The sequence below is a fragment of the Schistocerca americana genome, chromosome 1 (genome assembly GCF_021461395.2).
Source record: "Schistocerca americana isolate TAMUIC-IGC-003095 chromosome 1, iqSchAmer2.1, whole genome shotgun sequence".
Classification (NCBI taxonomy): Eukaryota; Metazoa; Arthropoda; class Insecta; order Orthoptera; family Acrididae; genus Schistocerca; species Schistocerca americana.
The window spans coordinates 1,266,423,991-1,266,450,222 of NC_060119.1; the positions used below are offsets into that span (position 1 = coordinate 1,266,423,991).

The following is a 26,232-nucleotide window of genomic DNA, read 5'->3' on the forward strand; positions in this document are numbered from 1 at the left end:
TCTGCCCCTGGAAATGTCTTACAATTTAAAACCTGGTTCCTGAATCTCTATCTTACCATTATATAGTCTATCTGAGACCTTCCAGTATCTCCAGGCTTCTTCCATGTATACAGCCTTCTTTTATGATTCTTGAACCATGCTGAAATATTGCGATTTCACCTGTTATTTAAGATCGTTTTCCGACGCAGTAAGGAGCTCGATTTAGTACTCGAGGCGATGAAGCGATCGGAGTCATCTCCGTGTTTTGAAGTTATATCAAACACGGCATGCAACAATTCTGTTTCGTCAGGTAATCTAAGGTAACAGTAGTTTAGCAATGCTGTACATGTAGTGACTGTGTTCCAGTATCAGAAGTATTTTTTTAATGAAGATTGAGTAGTCATCGGTGCTAGAACTGTGGAATGTAGTTTGTCATATTTTACTTTACCCTTCGAGATGATATTAGAATCTGAAGCATAATGATTGACCCTATACATACTTTTTTCAACAATGTAGTTTGTATGTAATTCCAACATTATACTGGTGTCAGTACAGCAACTCAATATATTTGCAATTTATTAATTGATGTTTCCATCTGAGGCGCAAATAATATTTTTATTCGTGACTAGTTTCGTACTTTTGTTTCATTCTCAAATCATTACCTGTTTTTGCTATGATTCACGGTATATAATAAAGTTATGTAAGTGTAGCAAATGTTCTTGACTGTATTAAGGTTGTCTTAATACATTCAAAATGCGGTAGTATCTTTAGTTCTGCAGAAATAATAATCTAACAGGCACCTTCAGTTGTTATAAATGTGGTTTGTGGTTCTACATTTGAAGGCATTCTTTTTTCAGCAGGCCGTTTATATTTGATAATACTATAGTACATTTGTGAACTGTCTTGTAGGATTTACAAAAATCAGTAGTATTTTATGTTTTTCTTGAGGAAAAATGCTCTTATATACGCTCTAGAGAGGATTTGTGGATTTCTGTAGTTATTTAAGTGGTGCTAACTTGTGCACCACCTTGGTGGGTACAGTTTTCGATTTTCTTAAGAAATGGTGAGGATACAGAATGCGCGCTGTGCTTATGTTCATCTTCAATATTCCATTCTTTGGTTCTTTTTAAAATGAAGTCCAGTGTTTGGTTTTAACTTCCCGAAATATGAGGTAGGAACTGTTTGAATACTGCATCTGACGTTTAGTTGAATGCGAGGTAAAAGATGTAAACTGTCAACAGTTTAAGTAAAGGGATTTAATTTTATTGAGACAGTTAACAATTGTCTCTGCACTTCTAGCCAATTTTACTATGTAGTTTTTAAGTGACTTGTTGACGGTATTTCTCTGTGTACGGGCTACATACTTGCACGTTTTAAAATTTCAGGACGATGAAGCGCATCCTGAGTGCAGTACTGGTGAGTGTTTCTCTGTTTTTTAATCAATACTCGCTATAACAGATGCTGAAATTTGTTGCTGGGTGCTTATCTATTTAGCCTTTCTTAACATTTTTTTTTAATGCTCACAGAAACGGTGCCATACATATCGCCTGGCTTTACATTCTACTCCTCAAAACCGCAGAGAATGTTCAAGCACTTCGCATTGCAAACAACTGCACATAAAGCACTGGAAATTTGCAAACAAGAAGGTGGCACTCTTGCACGTCCATTAAATAAGGAAATGATAAATCACATGTTGAGAAACCTCCGCACAGACGATGAGTGGATTCTTATCAATTACACAGATGAAAAAAAAGAGGGGGTGTGGCTGGACTTTGACGGTGAGTATTTGAAAGCGAAGCAGTGTCATCGTCTCAACTGTTGTAAACAGATTGTCAGCGTTACTCGAAACTGTTGTAAGTCTGCCCTACGTTTGCAAAACACCATAACAAGATGAGGCATACATATGCTACGCATATGTATCTGTAGTCAGTGAAAGAAAATTTAGAGGCACTTGGTTTACAGCCCACAGGTACATTAACAGATGTTGGTGTAGCAGTAATGCCATGTATGCTAGCCAGTTTACAAATTTGATATTAAATCTACTAAAACTTGTGTCTATATCTGTAACTGACTGGTCAACATGTCTGAAATTGGTCGTAAATCGAAGAAAAGAACTTTCCTTCTCCGAGCACTGATTAACTGAGGATTTGTAAAAAAAAGTAAATAAAAATGTATTTCGGGAGCTCTTTTTGGAGAAGCAGTAAGATGTGAAATTTGGAATAACAAATCGAGAAAGAAGTTTTTAAAACGTGAGTGGGAGGTTTTCAGGATTATGAATAATGCCTGATGGCATGTAGCTTAAAATCGCTCAATCATTACAATTAAGAAAATTGAGGGAAAGTTAGTTTCAAGGCATACATACAAGATTTCGTACCCTTCCAAACAAAGACAACCTTTTTCTCTAATTTAGTTAGTCACAGTCTCTTGATACATCCAGAGAGAAGACTCACAAAAGTAATTTTCTAGATACAAAAAATAAGTAGATGAAATAATTGTAAAGCACGAATCATATTTGTAAAAAATAAAAAAGTTGTTAAGATGTATTTTATGTACCTAGATTTTATGCGACTGTAGGTGCTATAAGTATTCTTCTTCTTTGCACAGCTTTGAGAATTTTACCTATTTTTGTACATTAAATAGCAAATCACTTAAACGTTTCAAATACCGCACTTTACACAGAATAAAGTCTCCTTTTAGCCAAACTGACTTACGCACAATTATCTTCAAAAATCTTGAAAGAAAATTTGCGCTTCGAGTTAAATTGAAGCTAACTGTATCCCATGCCATCATCCATATCTGTCCTAATCATTCCTTGACCTATGACATACACAACCACATCGAACAGACCATACTCAGCTAAGTTACTCCCATTGACCTCAATTTTTCTAGCCTATTCCACACCAAATTACAGTGGTTGTGTCGGATTACAAACACCCAACAAAGTAATCTTATTTCCCTCCCTTAACACGCCTGAGCAAAGGGTAGCTTCACTCCATACCGTATTAACCAATCTCCATGGTCACATGACTGCGCATGCCCTTATTATGACTGGACGTAATAGAATCTCAGCCCTCTTCCGCACGCTTTACGTCATAAACAAACTCACAACACCATTCCCAAAGGTCCTATATAAGTATTGTATTTGTATTGTATTGTATGTTAACGGGGAACCTAGAAACGACGGAGAGGCTCCGTCCCCGCCGCAGCCGCAGTGGTCCACAACCCCACGACGACTACCGCAGTCCACTTCACCCCTCCGCCGCCCCACACCGAACCCAGGGTTATTGTGCGGTTCGGCCCCCGGTGGACCTCCCAGGGAACGTCTCACACCAGACGAATGTAACCCCTATGTTTGCGTGGTAGAGTAATGGTCGTGTACGCGTACGTGGAGAACTTGTTTGCGCAGCAATCGCCGACATAGTGTAACTGAGGCGGAATAAGGGGAACCAGCCCGCATTCGCCGAGGCAGATGGAACACCGCCTAAAAACCATCCACAGACTGGTCGGTTCACCGGACCTCGACACAAACCCGCCCGACGGATTCGTGCCGGGGACCAGGCGTTCCTTCCCGCCCAAAAAGCCGTGCGTTAGACCGCACGGCCAACCGGGCGGGCTCCTATATAAGTACTTCCACATCAACAGACATTCCAATAGCACTTTCATCCGTAGCCAGATTTTAAGTAACTCAACGACACTGTAAACCCCTGATGACATACATCTCACTGCAGTCTTCCTCCAATCGATTATACAGTCTATCATCTGAAGCAGAGATCTTGAAATTCTAACACGCTTCTATATATCATATCGACGTATCCGAGACCTCCTGCTGGCAAAGAAAGCCCGGAGATGGCGACAGGTATCCGCCAAGCTCAGCATCACGCTGACATTAAATTCGTCAACATCTACGTCTACATCTACGAGAGGCGTTCCATATTGATTTAAGCTTTATTTTTTCAGTCATTCATAGTGCGAGGCTTGACTCAGCGTTACAGCTGCCAGTAGGTAGCACTTTTGTCCAACTGTAGGTATACAGAAATGTAGTCCCCGTGCAGAACACAGCCCCTTTTCCCAACTTCTGCCATTCATTACTTGAGCGGACAACAATGGACTGTGGCCATCAAGGACGGCGCTCGAAGAAGTGGCTTCTGTGAAAGGATGGCGCACTCAGTGAGGACACCGAGAAGCGACTGGTGGCAGCATATAGAGGGTGTGCACCGTCACAAAATCTGCTCCAGCAGCGCGACAGCACTCGTCTCCATACGAGTCGGACAACGGTAACTGCCACCGCTGGAACGGGGCTCGGGTCCTGCCACGCCCACCGCATCCTCTTGACTTGGCCCCTGTAACTTCTGTAGGCCCTCGTCGAACCGCTTTTCTGCACTCTTGCGCACCCACTCAAGGAAAGCCGCTTGCTGTCTGCGAAAGTATGTCTGTGCAGAGGTTCTTCGTAGGCCTGAATAGATGGTAATCAGAAGGGGCCAAGTCAGAAGAATATGGTGGGTAAGGCAGTGCCTGGAACCCAATTTCAGAGATGGCAGTCGTGGTTTTCCGACTCGCATCGGGACGAGCATTGTCGTGTTGCAAGAGCGATTTTAGTGACGGTGCACGCTTTCCATATATTGCCACCAATCGCACGTGAATGTCAGCAATGATTACACCCTCCTTCTACAGAAACCACTTCGTCCAGCGCTGTCCTTGATGGTCACGCTCCAGTGTTCTCCGTTCATGTGATGACAGCAGTTGGAAAATGGGCTGCACTGTGCAGGGATTACACTTCCAGCGATTGTCCTTCCACCAACTGTTAGGTCGATGTAACAAACACTTACAACTGTAATGGTGAGTCTAATAACGGACCATGAATGACGGGAAAAAATAAGGTGTAAATCAGTATGGAACACCCCTCGCAACATATATAATCGCAAGCCACCTTACGGTGCATGGCGAAGGTTACCCCGTGTCTCTTTCTCACTGCCCTCTTTAATGTTCCACTCGCGTATAATTTGCAGCAAGAACGATTGATAATAAGCCTAAATTTAACTCGAATCTAATTTTATCTTCATTGCCTTTTCTTGAAATATCTGCTGGAAAATGCTATACAGGTTGACTCTTCTAGGAGTACACGCTCTCTGAAGTTCAAAAGCAAACTAAACTGTGATGCAGAATGCCTCTCTTGTAGTGCGGTGCCTGTCGTACGTATAGGGCGTTAACCGTGAGGTCACCAGCGTCCTTACTAAATACATTGGGGACAATTATTATTTTTACTTTTTAAACTATGCAGCAAAAGTTAAACTACACTACTGGCCATTAAAATTGCTACACCACGAAGATGAAGTGCTACAGACGCGAAATTTAACTGACAGGAAGAAGTTGCTGTGATATGCAAATGATTAGCTTTTCAGAGCATTCACACAAGGTTGGCGCCGGTGGCGACACCTACAACATGCTGACATGAGGAAAGTTTCCAACCGATTTCTCATACACAAACAGCAGTTGACCGGCGTTGCCTGGTGAAACGTTGTTGTGATGCCTCGTGTAAGAAGGAGAAATGCTTACTATCACGTTTCCGACTTTAATAATGGTCGGATTGTAGCCTATCGCGATTGCGGTATATCGTATCGCGACATTGCAGCTCGCGTTGGTCGAGATCCAATGACTGTTACCAGAATGTGGAATCGGTGGGTTCAGGTGGGTAATACGCCGTGCTGGATCCCAACGGCCTCGTATCATTAGCAGTCGATATGTCAGGCACCTTATCCGCATGGCTGTAACGGATCGTGCAGCCACGTCTCGATCCCTGAGTCAACAGATGGGGACGTCTGCAAGACAACAACATTCTGCGCGAACAGTTTGACGATGTTTGCAGCAGCGTGGACTATCAGATCGGAGACCATGGCTGCGGTTACCCATGACGCTGCATGACAGACAGGAGCGTCTGCGATGGTGTACTCAACGACGAACCTGGGTGCAAGAATGGCAAAACGTCATTTTTTCGGATGAATCTAGGTTCTGTTTACAGCATCATGATGGTCGCATACGTGTTTGGAGACATCGCGGTGAACGCACACTGGAAGCCTGTATTCGTCATCGCCATACTGACGTATCACCCGGCGTGATGGTATGGGGTGCCATTGGTTACACGTCTCGGTCACCTCTTGTTCGCATTGACGGCACTTTGAACAGTGGACGTTACATTTCAGATGTGTTATGACCCGTGGCTCTACCCTTCATTCGATCCCTGCAAAACCCTACATTGCAGCAGGATAATGCACGACCGCATGTTGCAGGTCCCGTACGGGCCTTTCTGGATACAGAAAACGTTCGACTGCATCCCTGGTCAGCACATTCTCCAAATCACCAATTGAAAACGTCTGGTCAATGGTGGCCGAGCAACTGCCTCGTCAGAATATGCCAGTCACTACTCTTGATGAACTGTGGTATCGTGTTGAAGCTGCATGGGCAGCTGTACCTGTACACGCCATCCAAGTTCTGTTTGCCTCAATGCCCAGGCGCATCAAGGCCGTTATTACGGCCAGAGGTGGTGGTTCTGGGTACTGATTTCTCAGGATCTATGCACCCAAATTGCGTGAGAGTGTAATCACATGTCAGTTGTAGTATAAAATATTTGTCCAATGAATACCCGTTTATCATCTGCATTTATTCTTGGTGTAGCAATTTTAATGGCCAGTAGTGAATAAAATGCAATTAACAGTCACTCTGCTACACCATCTCCCACTCGCACTCACACTTTCACACAGGAGACCAAAACACATGTGCCTGACGTCGTTATATGATTACAGTATACAGGCTACAGCTACACTAAAGGTAAAATAATGTAACAGGTAACCATCTCTGAACGATAAATGGAAAAATAAAAGATGAAGCAGTCGCCTTGGACACTGTGTACCAGAGAAACGTTTCACAGTATTGAAGATGAACATGTGCTCATAGGTCTTGAGGTATGTGTTACAGAGCCGACGTTTACCACAATTTTTTGCTTCTAATGATCGTTCCTGTGTTCTGCTTACAGTATTCGTCTCTCGGTCTCCTTCTACGATTTTTACCATTCCCCCCCCCCCCCCCCCCCCTTCTCACCAGTACTACATTGGTGGTCTCAGAATGTGTCCTCTCAACTGATCACTTCTTCTTGTCAGATTGTGCCACAAATTTCTTTTCTCCCCAGTTCTATTCAGTCCCTCCTTATTCGTTACGCAATCTACCCATCCAATCTTCAGCATTCTTACGTAGCACCACATTTCAAAGGTTCTATTCTCTTCTGGTTTAAACTGTTTATCGTCTAAACTGTTTATCGTCCATGTTTCGCTTCCGTGCTCCATACAAATACTTTCAGAAAAGACTTCTTAACACTTAAATCTATGTTAGATGTTAAAATGTTTCTCTTCTTCAGAAACGCTTTGGTCCCACTGCCAGTCTACATTTTATATCCTCTCATCTTCTACCATCATCAGCTATATTGCTCCCCAAATAACAAAATTCATCTACTACTTTAAGTGTTTCGGTTCCTAATCTGATTCCCTTAGCATCACCTGATTTAATTCGATTATCTTTCATTTTCCTCGTTTTGCTTTTGTTGATGTTCGTCTTATATCCTCTTTTCAAGACACTGTCCGTTCCGTTCAATTGCCCTTCCAAGTCCTTGGCTGTCTCTTATAGAATTACAGTGTCATCGGTAAACCTTGAATGTTTTTCTTTTCCCTGAAGTTTAATTCCCACTCCAAATTTGTCTTTGGTTTGCTTTCCTGCTTTCTCAATGTACAGACTGAATGACATTGGGGGTAGGCTACAACCATGTCTCACTCCCTTCTCGACCACTGCTTCCCTTTCATGGCCTTCGACTCAAGTGCCATCTGGTTTCTGCACAAGTTGTAAAGAGCCTTTCGCTCCCTGTATTTCTAACCCTGATACCTCCAGAATTTCAAAGAGAGAACTCCAGCCAACAATGTCAAAAGCTTTCTCTGAGTCTACAAATGCTATAAAGGTATCTTGGCCTTTCCTTATTCTAAGATAAGTCGTAGGGTCAGTATTGCCTCACATGTTCCTACATTTCTTTGGCGTCTACCACTTTTTCCATTCTTCTGTAAAGATTTCATGTTATTAACTGATAGTTCTGTAATGTTCAGACCTGTCAGCACCTGCTTTCTTTGGAATTGGAATTATTACATTCTTCTTGAAGTCTGACGGTATTTCGCCTATCTCATACATATTGCACACCAGATGGAACGGTTTTGTCATGGCTGATTCTTCCAAGATTATCAGTAGCTCTGACTGACTGTCGTCTACTCCCAGGGCCTTGTTTCAAATTAAGTCTTGCACTGCTCTATCACATTCTTCTCACAGTATCATATCTGCCATCTCATCTTCATCTGTCTCTTCCAGTTCTATAATACTGCCTTCAAGTTAATCTGTCTTTCATTCACACTGCTATCCACCTTTCCCCATACGCTTCTTTGCTTAGGACTGGTTTTCCGTCTGAGCTCTTGATATTTGCACAGCTGCATCACATTTCTCCGAAGGCCTCTTTGATTTCCTGTAGGCGGTATCTGTCTAGAGATATATGCTTCTAAATCCTCACATTTGTCCTTTATCCATTCCTGCTAAGCCATTTGGCACTTCCTGTCAATCTCATTTTTTAGACATCTGTATTCCCTTTTGGCTCCTCCATTTGCTGCTTTTTTTTGTTTGTATTTTTTCTTTTCATCAATTAAATTCAGTATCTCTTCAGTTATCTAAGAATTTCTACTAGGTCTTTACATATTTGATCCTCTACTGCCTTCACTATCTTATCTCTTAAAGTTACGCATTTTTCTTCTACTGTATTCCTTTCACCTGTTCTAGTCAATCGTTTCCTAATTCTCTCTCTGAAACTCTAAACAACCTCTAGTTCTTTCAACTTATCCAACTCTCGTCTCCTTAATCTTCTATCTTTGCAATTTCTGCAGTTTTAATCTACAGTTCAGAATCAATAACTTGTGGTCAGACTCCACATCTGCCCATGAAAATGTATTTCAATTTAAAATCTGGTTCCGAAACCTCTGTCATGCCATTATACAGTATAATAATTCTGAAATCTTTCAGTGTCTCCAGGTCTTTTCCAAGTATATGATCCTTAAATCAAGTGTTAACTATTATTAAATTATGATCTGTGCAAAATTGTACCAGGCAGCCTCGTCTTTCATTCCTTTCCCCCAGTCCTTATTCACCTACTATTTTTTTCCATTCTTTTCGCGCCATCGAATTACAGTCGCACATAATAATTCAATTTTCGTCTCCCTTAAGTATATGAATTAATTTTTTTAGCTCATTATACATTGCCTAAATCTCTCCGTGACTTGTGGAGCTATCAACCTGTATTTCTGTGGTGGGTGTGGACTTCGTGTGTACCTTGGCTGTGATAATGCATTCAATATGCTGTTCCTAATAGTTTGCCCGCATTCCTGCTTTCTTATTCATTATTAAACCTACTCATGCCTTACCCCTGTTTGATTTTGTGTTTATTACCCTGTGTTCACCTGACCAGAAGTGCTGTTTCTCCTGCCACCGAACTTCTCCAATTCAGACTAGATCTAACTTACCATACCAATTTTCCTTTTTAAGTTTTGTAACTTACCTACCCAATTAAGGCATCTAACAATGCACGATACGATCCATGGAACGCCAGTTTTGTTTCTCCTGATAACGGCATCCTTCTGAGTAGTCCCCACCTGGAGATCAGAAGGAGAGACTGTTTTATCTGTGGAACATTTTACCCAAGAATGGGTGTCATCATCAGTCAACCATGCAGCAGAGCTGCATGCCACCAGCAGAAATTATGGCTGTAGTTTCCCCTTGCTTTCAGCATTTCGCAGTTCCGACACAGCAAGATCGTATTGGTTGATTTTACAAAGCCAGATCGGTCAGTGATCCCGACTGTTGCGCCAGCATCTACGGAAGAGACTGCTGTCCCTCTTCATGAACCATATGTTTATCTGGGCTCTCAACAAACTTCCCGTCATATCCATGAACGTCGACCATCCCTCATGGGACACCCTGTACATTGTTCACGTCCAACTTAAACTGAACAAGATAAAAATTAATGAAACTGAATTCACCTTTTTGAGTGACTCTGTACCTGCAAAGCATTCTGCAATATAGAGTGAAATAGGGACCGTTCACAGAAAAAGTTCAAGAATAAGTTGGAAGAAGCGTGATGTACATGTCATCTGAGAAACGCCTCTATTTCTGCTGATATTCATATCGTGATACCCTGTCACGTCTCAGAGGATCTTCCAGCTTTATTAATTGGATTCACGGTTCTTACGAGGAACTTGGAGACCCCGCAGAGCTACCTGCCTGCGTGGCCTTAACTTTATATGTGCTGGCACACAGTGAGTCTGGTGCACACGTCACCACTGGGGTATCGCCAACTGAATAAGTCACATCCCATGACATGGACTGGCTGAGTTGGAGCCTTCAGCTGGAATTTCCTGCAATAATGAATGTGTCTTGGAGGTAGGAGTCGAAACTGATGACTTTATTAAGGTCGCTGGAAAAAGATTTTACTGTTTTGGAAGAAGTGTGGTTGTAGTCATCAGAAACTACTTGGTTATTTTGAAGGAGTAGTTGCTGTGGAGAAACTATGTGGCCAGCAATATCATGGGCAAATTCTATGGAGTTTAGCATACATCTGACATAAGTAGCGGCATCTTTTCTCCTTTCTATAAATACTTACCCCCAAGATATGCATAGCACAATAGTAACACCTCTTCCTCTTTCTGAGCTTGCCGGCCGGTGTGGCCGAGCGGTTCTAGGCGCTACAGTCTGGAACCGCGCAACCGCTACGGTCGCAGGTTCGAATCCTGCTCGGGCATGGATGTGTGTGATGTCCGTAGGTTATTTAGGTTTAAGTAGTTCTAGGGGACTGATGACCTCAGAAGTTAAGTCCCATAGTGCTCAGAGCCATTTGAACCATTTCTTTCTGAGCTCAACATCTCACTCATTATGCAGGGATGCTGACTCAGTTTTTCAGGATAGCAAATGGGAAGTTTTGGTACAGAAAATGGCCCAGAGATCATCAGTGTGTGTGTGTGTGTGTGTGTGTGTGTGTGTGTGTGTGTGTGTGTAGGAAGTGATGTGTTATGAAACAATGTGTGTATAGTATGATCAGTGACTGACAGTGAGATATGAGTGAACAGTGTGGCATTACATTACTTAATAAGTTATTTGTAATAAATGTATTGTATACCAGGAGCAAATCTAATGATTGTGTCTAACTAGAAGTCTGTAAATATATGTGTATGCAAATTAACTTATTTTAAATTGCTCTAAACTTGTAAATACTTAAACATGTCCTATATCCTTGTAAAAATATTATCTACAGATGAATAAAGCTACTGTCATACACTGTTATGAGTACTGAGGAAGACTGACATAATGTCTAAATCGGCATCATCTAGAGTATTAAAGTAAATACCATTGGCTTGTGTGGCTGTGCACACATTCCACATAATCCCTCAATAATTAGTTATAACGCTATGCTCTATGTCTCTGTAGTTTTAATTATTTTACGTGGACATCGATTACATGAGTCAAGAAACAGCAAAGGTGACATTTGGGCTGTGGACTGTATGTGGGTTGGATGACTGTTTATTCGTCGCAAGCAAACCAGTATGGCTTACTATACCTTCCAGGAATGTTCTTTATAGTGTTAACAATATGAAAAATTCTAGTGACGATAATATGAGAATCTCTAAAGGGTGTGACTGTCATGTTGGCAGAGGTATAGAACAAATTATACGTTCCTGATTCATAAAGGAAATAACGTGCATTGAGAAAATTTGGACCATTACCTATTAAAATTATTGTTTATGTAATGCTAAGATCATTCTGTTATATGTTTACTGGAGAAGTAATACTAGCTGAGATGGTGTTCATCATGACATCTTTAATGGTTTGGATACTAAAATTGGAATACATTAGTGTTATATTTTTAGGTGAATGTGTACATATTATGAAAGACTGTAGTTTTAATGGATTATTTGGTAATGATAGGATGCAATATCATGCATTGATACTCTACTTTATAACAAAACTGATAAGCACCACCTGTAATGATCTGCTAATGGCAGAAATATGTGGCTGTTTATTCCTCTAGTCATTTCGTCAACCTAATTGGTGGTGTCAGAAATATGTTTGTAATTTGTTGTTAGAATGATTATCAAATGCACAACCCTCCCCAGATATTTTTTTAAGTATGCTAAGAATACGAAAAAATTGTAACGACAGTAATTCTGATAATGCAAAAATGAACTCTAGTTTTCTTGCTGGTAACGATATAGAGCAAGTTATGCCTTTCTGATGTGTATAGGAAGAACTGGTTGTCAAGCAGACATAGACCATTCGCTATTTAAGTTTACATATATGTATCTCCACGATCGTTCTGCAGCTTGTCTACTGAGAAGGTAATACTATTGTAGATTAGATGCTGTTGATCATGATTCTTTTTAGGCGAATGTAACCTAAAATTAGAATAGATACTTTTTATAGTTTTAGCTGGATGTGCACAGGGTGCAGAAGGCTATATTTTCAATGGATTATTCGGCAATGGCGTTATATTATACTTAAAAAAAAAGAAAAACAATCAGGACCTACAATGGTTTATAAAACTATGTGCTGTATGTCCATAGTTTTAACGTGGAAATCGATTACACAGAAAGCAGCTATACAGACAGCTGTTTCGTAGCCATTGTGATTGTGGAATTCGTAATTACTCCATCGGATGGTTGAATCATCTCATCTGCCCAAGTTTCTCCTAATAGAACCGAGACTGGGAAACTAGGTACACCCTCGCAGACATGGTTGGCAGAAAGACAGTCTTTCGGTATGTGTTACACTTCCACTACACAGTGCTTACGTCAGTATGGTGTTGTAAATAAACAAGTTTGGTTGATCTTCAAATCATTAACTATTACATGGATAAAATGTTTAGGACTTTCACGGTGTGTTACGACAAAATAAGAGATTTGATCAGCAGTCTGAGGCACTTACCACGTTCGATTAATGGGCCTGGGCTATAATTCAAATGGTTCTGAGCACTTTGGGACTTAACATCTGAGGTTCAAAAATGTTCAAATGTGTGTGAAATCTTATGGGACTTAACTGCTAAGGTCATCAGTCCCTAAGCTTACACACTACTTAACCTAAATGATCCTAACGACAAACACACACACCCAGGCCGAGGAAGGGCTCGAACCTTCTCCGGGACCAGCCGCACAGTCCATGACTGCAGCGCCAGAGACCGTACAGCTACTCCCGCGCGGCATCTGAGGTCGTCAGTCCCCTAGAACTTCAGAACTACTTAAACCTAACCAACCTAAGGACATCACACACATCCATGCCCGAGGCAGGATTCGAACCTGCGTCCGTAGCAGGGTGATGATTAGGCCATAAAGGCCACAAAAATAAATTTAAGCATACTCAGGAGGTATTATGCATTTTGGCTTAGAAATTCGTTTATACTATAATAAGATACATCTAGATTGAACTGCTTCAGATTTTCTTTAAACTTAGTATGTTTCCAACCAGTTCTTTAATTGTTGGTGGAAGGGCATTAAAAATCTGGGTGCCACTGTATAAAACCCCTTCTGCACCATGCTCTTTATTTTTAGATCATAGTGAATGACAAGTCTTCTTCTGGTTTTATAATTATGGTTCAAACTATTGGTTTTAAATAAGTCGATATTTTTTCAAATAAAGCACACCTGGGAAAAGTGTATTGAGCAGTTCTTATAAAGATTTGAAGATCTCTAAATAGATTTCTGCACGAGTGCCTAGGATGTACTCCACACATAATTCTTATGGCTTGCTTCTGTGCATGGAACAATTTTCTTGCTCCAGTTGATTTCCTCAGGATAATACACCATAGTTGATGGAAATAGCCAAAGTATACAGTTTTTATTCTTGTCATCTCCCTACTGTCTGATATGATTCTCAAGGCTAATGTTGCTGAGCTTAACGTTTTGCGCAGATAGTTAAGTTTACTGTCTATATGCACACCCAAGACTTTGAAGAACCCATCTTTAGACTCTCATGTTCACCCATTTTCAGATTCATTTCATTGGTAGCATTTGTATTAGAGGAAAAAATAACATAATTTGTCTTCTTTAGAGTGATGTAAAGACCATTAGTTTCGAATCATTTTGTCATATCTGCTAAAGCCTTATTTACTATCTCATTTGACACATTCATCCAGGGATTATTATGGTAGTGTCATCAGTGAACATGATGATATTGCCATGTTCTGTGCATAGTGGCAGATATTTTTATAAATATTAGAAAACGAGGCGGGCCAAATACTGAGCCTTGAGGTACTCCAGTGGCAATGGAGCCTCAGTCTGAAGACACCTGCCCACCATGATTACTTTTTGCTTTCTACCACACCGACAGGATTCAAGCCATTTGCCTACTGTTCTACTCATTCCTATGGTGTTGGTGTTGGCTTCATTCAGGAGAATATGATGATTACACTGTCAAAAGCTTTTGACAGGTCACAATATATTCCAACTGTCAGCATATTATTATTTATGGATTCTAATTCACTGTCAACTAATGCACGTATTGCATCCTTAGTTGATACCCCTTTTTCAAATGCCAAACTGGCTACTGCTGAGGGTGCTATATTTACTAAGATGATCAACCATTCGGTTCTGCACCAATTTCTCTAGTGCCTTAGAAAAAACTGAGAGTAATGAAATGGGTCAATAATTTTCTCCTTTTTATAAATTGGTCAGATAAGTCCATATTTTAGCCTATCAGGGAATATGCCTTCCTCAAGTGACATATTACAAATATAGCTGAGGGCTGTACTTATTTCTCTACAACAATATTTCAATAATTTGATGGAAATGTTGTCAGCTCCAGCAGAGGTTTTACTTTTTAAAGTCAAAATTACTTTTTCTATTTCTTTCACTGCCGTTTTTCGAACACGCGTATAGTCTATTTCGTCAGTCAAATTCTGGATCTTTGTTTACAGAAGCCAGGCACTGAATTTGATTGTTGAAAATATAAGCCACTATTTCAGGATCATCCACTGCATTGCACCCTTTTCTTAAACTAGTAATTTCTTGGCAGCTGAATTTTCCCAGTCTCACTTTCCACATATTTCCATATGGTTTTGTTTTTGTTATCAGATTTATCAAGTTCCTCTTTTAAGTACAGGTGTTTGTTTGCTGTATCACTTTCCTGAATATCTCAGAGTACACTTTATATTGCCTCATCATTTCAGAGTTGTTAGACAATCTGGCTGACATATACAGTTATCTTTTTGTTTTCATGAAACTTTAATACCCTGGGTAATCCATGGCTTAAATGTAGTGTTACACTGTTTTTCTCAGACTCTTTTCTTTGGAAACATTTCCTCAAAAAGACTTATTACTTGATTTATAAATCTTCTTTTGAACTGTATACTTCAGACCAGTCTACTAACTGTAGCTTCTACCTATATGTCTCCATTCTTTCTTTATTTATTGGTCTCAAAGTTTTCCACACAGATCTTGGTTTTATCTTAATATCAAACTGAGGGATAGTGACAAGTACAGCATCATGGTCTGACAACCCATGTAAGACTTAACTGGTTATCAAGCTGCTGTGTCTAGATTTATCAACAAAAACATTATCAATTAGAGTACTAGAATGGTCAGTTACCCTAGTGGGAAATTTTACTATTTGCCCTAAATTGTAACAGCTCATCAACTGCTCTAATTCTGTTCTGTCACTACTTTCAGTCAAGAAATTTAGATTAAAGTCACCTAGTAATATGGCTGAAATGTGTTTCTGTATACAACTTTCTCAAATCTGCTTCACTCTTTTTGAAAAAGATCCCGAGATTCACTGTAGGTACTCTGTAAATTTTTAATATCACAACTGGTCTCTTATTTGCTGTTAGCTCTATACCACACACTTCAAATTGTTGCTCAGTACGACAACTGCTTAAGTTTTGGTCTCTAAATTCAATGTTATTTCTAACATAAATAATGGTTCCACCCCCTTCCATGATGGATCTACAGTAACGGGATGCTACACTGAATCTTTAGATACACAACATTTGAATACCTCTAGTGACATGGTTTTCAGTCAAACACAGAATGTCTGGTTGCTCTGTATCATTTATACCCATTACTAACTGGTCTATTGAATTTTGAATTCCCCCTAGACCTATGTTCTGGTAGAAAATTGTGATAGATTTAGACACATTTAAATTTGCACCATATTCAGAGTAAGGCTTAAATATCAAGGTAATTTCACTGTGTTCACAAATTGTTGATTTGAATTGTGGTCTGCTACATCCTCTTCCTATGTGTAACGTTTATAAGAGACTATCTTGCTAACTGTAATTGCCTGAGGAGGTTCACTGGGATGTAGTGGATCTCAAGCTCATTTGGAGATGCTAACTTTTTTGCTCCTCCTCTTTAGATGTATTCCACCTTGGCCTTACATTAACACTCAAAGATGTCCTTGGTGATATTTTTGAGACTGGATCTGCTGTTGTCCTTAGTGGGTCTCCTGTAGTTACTGCTTCTGGTTTCCATTGCACATTTCTTGTTGTTGTATTTCGAACATCTTCATCTTGCTTGAGTTACTATTTTTGTGCTGGATGCTGCTGCTGGTATCACATCCTGGTTTAGTCTTTGGTAGTTTTGTTTAGCTGTTTTCTTTCAGATGTGAAGGTGTAGTACAATTCTGTCTCTTGGCTCCTCATTTATCTGTCATCACTGTTGAGTTGGATAAGTCTGTTTTTGCTATTAATTTTTCTTGCGATTTCACTGTCATATTTGGTGAAAGGTCTTCACATTGTATGTATGTTAGAGCTGGTATTTGCAGATTGGCATCTACTGCTAGCTGTATATGTCTACATAATTTCTCTTTGCCTCCCATTCGTAGGTGAAGTTCATGCTTTGTATTATCGTTTCTGCTGAGGAATATATTGACGTTCATTACCTTTACATTCTCTTCTTTGACAGGTCACTTCCTTAAAGAAGGCTATAGTTACATTGTGCAACATGAAGTCTTACATCACATTCATAAAGGGAGGAAGATGCACTATCACGAAATAATGAAAGTTAATAAACATATGTCCATTTGCGCAAGATTAGTACTGAATGATCAGAGACAGCTCCCTTACTCTCCACTTGAAACTCCAGATACTACCAACTGTGTCATCCAGACCACTTTGTAGATTACTCCTCCTACTCAAATATACAATTTTTCGTAAGTTTCAGCTATTATAGTTTCACTTGTCCTGCTAAAAATTTTGCTTTGTGTAATCACAGTTTTTCACCCAACTGTTCAATCTCACTTATATCATTTTAGTTGTCTGTTACGTTGGATCTATGAAATGTAAGATTATCTCATTCAGCCATGCCATTACAATGTGTCAACAAAATTTACTATATTGTACAATTTATTTTTCTTCTCAGAACTGTTGTTCTATTTGTATAGTTCATTATTTAGTGTGTCATACATTTTGCTGATGTTAATAGTTTTACGTTGCATTTTACTGAAATAATTACTCTAGTTTTAGTCCTGTATCACACATTGACAATTGTAATTTTTGAAAACCAGCTGAGACACTTTATAGATCCACTAGTTTAAAATTTTCAAACCAACAAAAATTTCTCGACTTATATTTCTATCTGCCAATAGTACAAATGGTTAAAATGGGGACTTAACTTCTGAGGTCATCAGTCTGCTAGAACTTAGAACTATGCAAACCTAACTAACCTAAGGACATCACGCTCAGCCATGCCCGAGGCAGGATTAGAACCTGCGACTGTAGCGGTCGCGCGGTTCCAGACTGTAGCGCCTAGAACCACTCGGCCACCAAGGCCGGATCTGATAATGGTGTAACAGCCGAAAACAGGCTTGAAAAGTAAAATAATAAATATTGTAGAATATTACACCAGTGTCATGTGTGTTTTCATTCTGAACCCTTAGTTAGTAACATCTGAAAAATTGGCGTTTACAGTAACATCCGTCTGGACAACTAAGATGATCAAATATTTCAAAGAATTTCCACTGTAGTGAATATCGTAAATAAACAACAATTTAAAAGCTTGATGAAAAATTAATATCAATATTTCTGTTGTCTTTCAGTCACATTTTGCAATACAATACGAAAAAATTATAGCATTAAATACAAGTTTTTCCATGAAATAGTATATGAAGTATATTGTTCCCTTGAAAAATTCACGAGATTTAGTATTACTGTGTCAAATTAAATAGTTTCTAAACTTAACAAGTGTTTTCTCAAATATCTTGATATACATGCAAAGAAATGGAAAAAAATTACAAACTTTCTATAAACATTTTACATATTTTCATGGAGCACTGGAAGCGATTGGGTTTATCACATTTCACACACATGTATGCCATCTTTCTGCTCAATGTGTAGAAACAATGACGATAGTTTTCTCTGTTTCCTAGCGTGTAGCTTATTTTTGTGCTTTTTGGATCCCATTTCTTTGCTTTTCACCAAAAATACCTGGAATAATTTTCCTGAGGTCATCCAGTAAGTTTGGAATCTGGAGCCTTCTCTGCATATGACATCTGATTAAGTCCATTCCTATGCTCTTCACGAACTCAGATCTTGACATCGTACCTTTTATGAAGATACATAACATTGGCATTTGCACAGCTCACAAATATTAGAAAGTAAAATACTGCCAGTGGCCATCCTGTTCTCTGGTTAGCTGAGTAGTTGCTGCACTTCATGTGTAGAGCATCTATGCCAGATTTTGTGGCATTACAGAAACTGATAATTGTTGCTACTTTCGTCAGTATACGCAGTGTGGTGCATGAAAGAAAGAGCTAAAACTGCCTTAGAAAATTTTGGAACAAAAGGCAATAGTGTAAGATCCTTAGTAAAACCATAAATACTGGAGCTCATTTCTTTCTTTGCGTTGGGAAGAAACTCTTTTGGAACGTCTATTTCGTTGCATTTTAGAATTCCAACATATGTCAACCAGTTTTTCAGCAGCTTCTTACACAATTTAATGGAGGAAAACCAATTGTCTGCTGTGGTCTTCATCTTTGTCCCATACAAGCTTTTGGAAAGACGAATCACAGACTGTGTTGGCCTTTCCCCACATAAACGTAAGCATTATTCAGATATGAAGAATGTGCATCTGCGAGGCAAATGAATTTTATGCCATATTTAGCAAGCTTCTTGGCTATAAATATTCTGAATCGGCATCTGCCTCCAAATAGGATTAGACTCTCATCAACACATGCAAGAGCCTCAATCAAATATACCTTCTGACAATTAAAATAAATATGTTGGAAATATTGGACACAGTGGCTGCAGGATCATCTCTTTTCCTTTGTTTGTGAGTAGATGCATCATCAAATCTGAGAGCCCAGTAAAGCGTCATGTCGTTTTAGAGGCATGGTTGCATGACAAATAGGACGTCCAGTACAGTCATTTGCGAAAAGTGATGCCAAGTTTTCACATCCACACTTGAAAATAGAACATGGAAGTATCAGACCAGTCAGTGCCCCAATTTCAGTTTTGTCTGTATCTTTATAACTGGAAATCTAAGGATTTTGCAATTTATTCCTTATCACTTGTACTTTTGAGTTGGTATGTACTACTATCTCGTCCAATATCTCAGTGTTAAAAACTGAACGCCATATTTCTTGTACATCTGGATCGTTACCTAACTGACTGGCAGGGTCTAACCACAATGACAATCTAATTTTTATTACATTTTTATTTCGTGTTTTAGTACCGCAATTGGGTGCACTGGAACTCCAACTGGAACAATTCAGCTTGCCATGATAAATTGCGTCGTTTCGGTGTTATCATTTTCCCCATTCTGAAGAGAGTCAACATCACCTTTTTCATTCACAGACGTGCAAATAATATCATTGACCTCTATTTCTGAATCACTGTCACGATTTGAATCTGATACGTGATCTTCCTCAGGATCATAAGAGTCGTCTGAATGATAACCATCGTTACTTTTCTCAAACTGATCTGAAGCCATCTGCTCCATTCTTTTGCTTCCTTGGGCCACACAAGGTATCTCTTCACTAGTAGTCGTCTACAGGTAATGAGATATTTGAAAGAAAGAGAGTATGACACAAAAACGTCCTCACTTAGAGTAATATCCATCTGTCAGACAGAGTAAGTATCTTACCTCTACAGTAACATCAGTCTGTGAGATGATGTGACTGACGTTTGTGCACGAGTAAAACAATACTATCATGGAGATGAAACAATGATGGCTACACAGTAGAAAGTTCTAGTTACGAATGAAGGTAGCTGAAATATCAGATCCAAGTAACAATGCGCGCCTGTCAACAATACATTGAGAGCTTTTATATCCTCCTAAGAGACAGATGTTACCAACTAAGGGGTAACACATTGCAAGTTAAGGTGTTTGGCGGTTTTGATTACACTAGGATTATGGCCAAGTGGAGAGGTTCTTCAGTCATCAGTTTGAGCTCTGCTCTGGTCGATGAATGGCTCTGAGCACTATGGGACTTAACATCTATGGTCATCAGTCCCCTTCTGGTCGATGAATGGGAGTTGTCAGTTCTTTGAAGGTTATGAGAAGATATGTGACTGGTGTTATGAGGTTGAAGGAACGATTTACTTAGGACGAATGCGTAAATTTATGGCTGGGTGAGGGCTTTATTGAGTAGGGCTTTCTATGTGTTTTGGCAACAATGGTACTGCCCTGTTTCATGTACAGAAACTATGATGTAAAAGTATGTAGGTTAAAGTATGGTCTTTAAGCACAAATCTGTCTTCCTTTCTTCCACTGTGAAAGGACGTTCCATTTTATTTTTGAAACTGGAGATCGGAGCATGCTGCCAACTGATTTTTTTGTGATTTTACTTCTTTTCCTTGTAATCATTTCTCGCTATCTCAGTAATGAATTACTTCACAGTGACGATTACTTCAAATTATAAATAAATATAATTGCAAACATTTTGTTTGGTACTTGACCTTCGTGTTTCCATTTGAAGTACGTAACATGGCTGAAGAAAATGCTGTTTGTTAACTGTAATTTCTAAGCCATTCAGTGGACTTGTTAATTAAATAACTCACTGATTCAGAAACTGCTCCATCTCTATTTTTAACATGAAATGGATACGTATATCTGTCTCACCATTGTACTAAAACCATTGTCTCCTTTTTTTCCTTCCAAATTAATGGTAAATGTAAAACTTTTGTTCTACTCAACATACTGCTACAACCACATGAAGGTGTGATATCTAACTATAACTGCTTTAGAATGACACTGAATATTTAAAGTGAATACGTCCTGCTGCCTAGTTTAATGACTTACCCTTAAGATTCAGTTGTGGTACCAGAACTAATGTTTATGATAACTTATTCAGAATCAGAGATGGACTACAGGCCAGCCTTGTGCAGGTTTGGATAAGGGAAGTAGCTGTGCCTTTTGAAAGGAAATCATGTGTATATTACTGCTATTAATAATAAATGGTACACTCAATCATTCAAAAATTTAGATAGGGAAATGTCAATAATTTTGATTGCAGCCAACACTGGAGACAGCTAAGGGTACTCAAATATCCAAAGAATGTATTCATATTAAGACTAAACTGGAAGACTTTCGCTCAAGGCAAAACAGAAATGAGAAGAGTGATCATGTGATTTCTATCTTCATCAACAATGTGTTAGACAATATTCTAAACTATAGAACAAAATGTTTAGGAACTATGCATAGTGTTTATATGTCAGCCACCAGTGTCTCATAGAATTGTTTCTGTGTGTGGTAGGGTTTGTTTACTTTTTCTATCATTATTATTAAAAGTAACATGTGAAACTCGGTTCTTTATTAAATGTTTACAGCTCTTGTACCATATTTGCGTCTCTTGATAAAATGAATTTAATGACGAAAGTATTGTGTATTGGTAAACTCCATATGTGCTATTTTTCATACTTCAGCGACTCAGTTATTTCTCTTGTCCTATATAGTTGTTGTTTGATGTTACCTATGTCTCCATACGAGATTCCAAATCACTATATATTACCTGAAATGTTATGTGTAGTTTCAGACTCATTCTTCTTTGCATTTAACCACAGCAACATGTAACCATACTGTTCAAGGTAACCCTGCGCCAAAACTACCGTGGGCGAAAAACAGACCGGACAACTGGAAAGGTGGTGAAAACTGTCTACATATACATGCTAAGAAGGGCCACGTGAACGATATTAGCTGCTTTACATATTACACATTTATTTGTGAACGCACCCTTCGTAAAAATGTACCGAAAGGTTACACATATTATGATTTACCTCGGACCTTCTACAAGTTATACAAAGAGGAGAAACCATTTCACCTTGCAAAGAAGACATGTGAGGATGATGGAGGGAAGCTGACGGCCCCAGAGGATTGGTTCAAGGCTTTTTCTGTGCTTTTTGTTATCAGAGAAGTTGGATTCCACGCAGACTTTTATGTCGACTTCTCTGACGAAGCTGAGGAAGGGAACTTCGTTACAAGCGAAGGTACGTCCAAAAGTGCTCTTGAAATCTCTATCCTATTTAGCACAAGATAGAAGTATTTCTACTCATTTTACAGTATCGAGAGCTTCTTTTGAGTATTTTAGAGTGCATTGCAATTTTGAAAGTGACATGTTTGATAAAACATGTGGAACAATACAAAATGCCTTATATAAGAATTAGATACAACAGATAGTTTGGATGCCCAGTCACCCTCAAACACCATGTAAATGACCCAAAAAATATTATCTTTCCTTCATTCATTGAGTATTTTTCACCATTTTTACCACTATTTTCATCATTTTTAACATTTTTCCCCCACAGCATTTCCCACAAAAACCATGTAGATGACCATAATTTCCCTAACATTTCTCTAAAATTTCCCTATTTTCTAAAAATTTTAGCAGACATGATGCTGTTATGAATTAATGATTATTCATGTTGTTTGAGTGCACAGTTAACCACACTTCTAACACATCCACATGTAACTTTTATCTTATTGTAATATTTTTAAATTTGGTAAATATACTGAAAGCCCATCATTTTTATATTTAACGTTATGAAATTCTTCGCTATTTTTTTTCTCAGTGCTCTGACCATATTGTTTGGTGTTGTCCATTTAGAGATTATAAACATTAAAAAATAAATCTAACTCATGGAATTCATATAGGCACAGCCCAAAGGCAGTAACTGCTGAAGCAGGCACGCTAATCGTCACAGCACCACAGTGGACCAGGACTCTGAGTTGGAACTTCGAAGAAACCTGAGAAGGATAAGAGACGAGATATAGTAGAGAGAGAAGCTGAAAGTCACTCTGCAATTTCCTTCATGTGGGAAGAAGGTTCTGTACTTTTTGAGATGAATTCCATAAGCTCTAGTTCATTAGGTGCTGTTGAAGTAGGACACAGTCCAGTGACTGCTCCAGCAGCTGGTAGTGAATTACAGATTGCAGAACTCATTACCATTATTTTCACAAACTTTTTCACTCCTTTGTATCTCAGCTAAATACTTCCATCCTCGAAACATTAAAAATCCCAACCACTGATCAATTTCGAGTACCTGTCTGACAAAATAAATTCAAATTAATTAATGAGTTCCATTCAAATTTTCTCTCCATATCTAGTGTTCAAATATTCACATTCAGTAATGCTATATAGAATGTTTAATTTCAACTCACTTATTTTTTGAATTAATTAAAACTGCTTGTGCTGTTGAGCTTCTTCAGTAGACTTTATTTATATAGAAATAAAAATTAATAACAAACTTCATTCTCAAAAAGTGCAAAACCTTCATCCCACATGAAGGAAATTGCAGAGGGATTTTCAGCTTCTCTCACTTCTATTTCTCATCTCTTATCCTTATGAGGTATTTTCGAAGTTCCAGGTCAAAGACCTGTTCTACTGCAGTGCCATGATGATCAACATCGTAATGGTACCTGCCCTTTTTCATTTGTCGCTGGCCTTCTTTAATTGAAGGGGCAAAGCTTGGACGGCAGCGACGTGATGAACAATGGTGATGATTTGAAGCCGAGTTTTTGGCACTCCTTACATCCATTGTGGGTTGTGGGTTCACCAGCAGGACCAAGCTTTACCAATGTGCTTATATGCTGCAATACAGCAGTAAAAACTACATTCTGAAATGATCGTATTCCCATCATGGTGATTTTTTAGAAGAGATGAACCTTAAACAACACATGAATGTTAGTATCAACACGCAAATTATCATTAAAAAAGAATAATATGCATGTAAAATGAAGTATGTTTCCAAATTGATTTAAATGGAGCTTGCCTCAATTGACAGATTTTTCTAAGTGAAACTAAATCCAGTACGTTCACACTACTGTTCACAGATTGCACCATTGTATGTATTAAAATTTAATAGTTCACACTAGAATTCAAAGATGGCACAACTTCATTGGCATCTTCTTGACAGTTTTCTTGTGTTAGGTTCTTCAAATTTATTTATCTGGAACCTTTTTATTTTTATGGATAATATAATTCTGATTAAATTTTCAGACAAGAAAAGTGCCCATGAAAAACCACTACCCACAATACATGGAAGTAAGGTGTGCTGCTTAAGGGGGAAATTCTTTTCTGTTAATTTCTCACCCAAATATTAACCGATTTTAAAAATTCAAAACGTTAACATAACCTACTCAAAATAAGGTATCCAGAAAAATAATGAGTAAAATCAGGCATCATCTTGTAAGTTAGATACTAAACTTTTCAGTTTAAAAATTATCATTTACAATTCCCTGTTGTGCATAATATGTGAGATTCTCTTTATAATACATTGTTACATGTGCAAGTGTTGCTATCGGAATTTTATCATTGAAAGTGGCACAAAGTTTCGTAGAGGTTTTCTGTGTAGCAACAATATTCTTTCTACACATCACATTAATCATATACATAGATATGATAATATATTATTAAATTGTGTGGATTCGTATCAACATTGCTCTTCAAGTCTTTTAAAATCACAAACAGCATTACATGCTTAGAGATAATTACGTGGTACATGTAAAAATTCAGTAAATGAAGCAGGCAAAAACGAATACAAACGTCTCAAAAATGAGATCAACAGGAAGTGCAAAATGGCTAAGCAGGGATGGCTAGAGGACAAATGTAAGGATGTAAAGGCTTAACTCACTAGGGGTAAGATAGATACTGCCTACAGGAAAATTAAAGAGACTTTTGGAGAAAAGAGAACCACTTGTATGAATATCAAGAGCTCAGATGGAAACCCAGTTCTAACCAAAGAAGGGTAGCAGAAAGTTGGAAGGAGTATATAGAGGGTCTATACAAGGGCGATGTAGATGAAGATGAAATGGGAGATATGATACTGCATGAAGAGTTTGACAGAGCACTGAAAGACCTGAGTCGAAACAAGGCCCCCGGAGTAGACAACATTCCATTGGAACTACTGACGGCCTTGGCAGAGCCTGTCCTGTCAAAACTCTACCATCTGGTGAGCAAGATGTATGAAACAGGCGAAATACCCTCAGACTTCAAGAAGAATATAATAATTCCAATCCCAAATAAAGCAGGTGTTGACAGATGTGAAAATTACCGAACAATCAGTTTAATAAGCCACAGCTGCAAAACACTAACACGAATTCTTTACAGACAAATGGAAAAACTAGTAGAAGCCGACCTCAGGGAAGATCAGTTTGGATTCCGTAGAAATACTGGAATGCGTGAGACAATACTGACCTTACGACTTATCTTAGAAGAAAGAATAAGGAAAGGCAAACCTACGTTTCTAGCATTTGTAGACTTAGAGGAAGCTTTTGACAATGTTGACTGGAATACTCTGTTTCAAATTCTAAACGTGGCAGGGGTAAAATACAGGGAGCGAAAGGCTATTTACAATTTGTACAGAAAGGAGATGGCAGTTATAAGAGACTCAAATGGCTCTGAGCACTATGCGACTTAACTTCTGAGGTCATCAGTCGCAGTTATAAGAGTCGAGGAACATGAAAGGGAAGCAGTGGTTCGGAAGGGAGTAAGACAGGGTTGTAGCCCCTCCCTGATGTTATTCAATCTGTATATTGAGCAAGCAGTAAAGGAAACAAAAGAAAAATTCGGAGTAGGTATTAAAATCCATCGAGAAGAAATAAAAACTTTGAGGTTCGCCGATGACATTGTAATTCTGTCAGAGACAGCAAAGGACTTGGAAGAGCAGTTGAATGGAATGGACAGTGTCTTGAAAGGAGGATATAAGATGAA

The 26,232-nt window shown here is 38.9% G+C and overlaps 1 protein-coding gene across 1 annotated transcript in view; it reads left to right on the forward strand.

Annotated features, from left to right (window-relative positions):
• Nucleotides 1–1,510: 1,510 nt before the first annotated feature.
• Nucleotides 1,511–26,232, forward strand: part of LOC124583542 (hemolymph lipopolysaccharide-binding protein-like) — a 34,819-nt gene continuing 10,097 nt past the window's right edge. The window contains exons 1-2 of the mRNA XM_047131345.1: nt 1,511–1,757; nt 22,112–22,510. Of these exons, the coding sequence (XP_046987301.1) occupies nt 1,562–1,757; nt 22,112–22,510 (595 nt within the window). The 5' untranslated portion in view covers nt 1,511–1,561. The remainder of the gene's footprint in view (nt 1,758–22,111; nt 22,511–26,232) is intronic.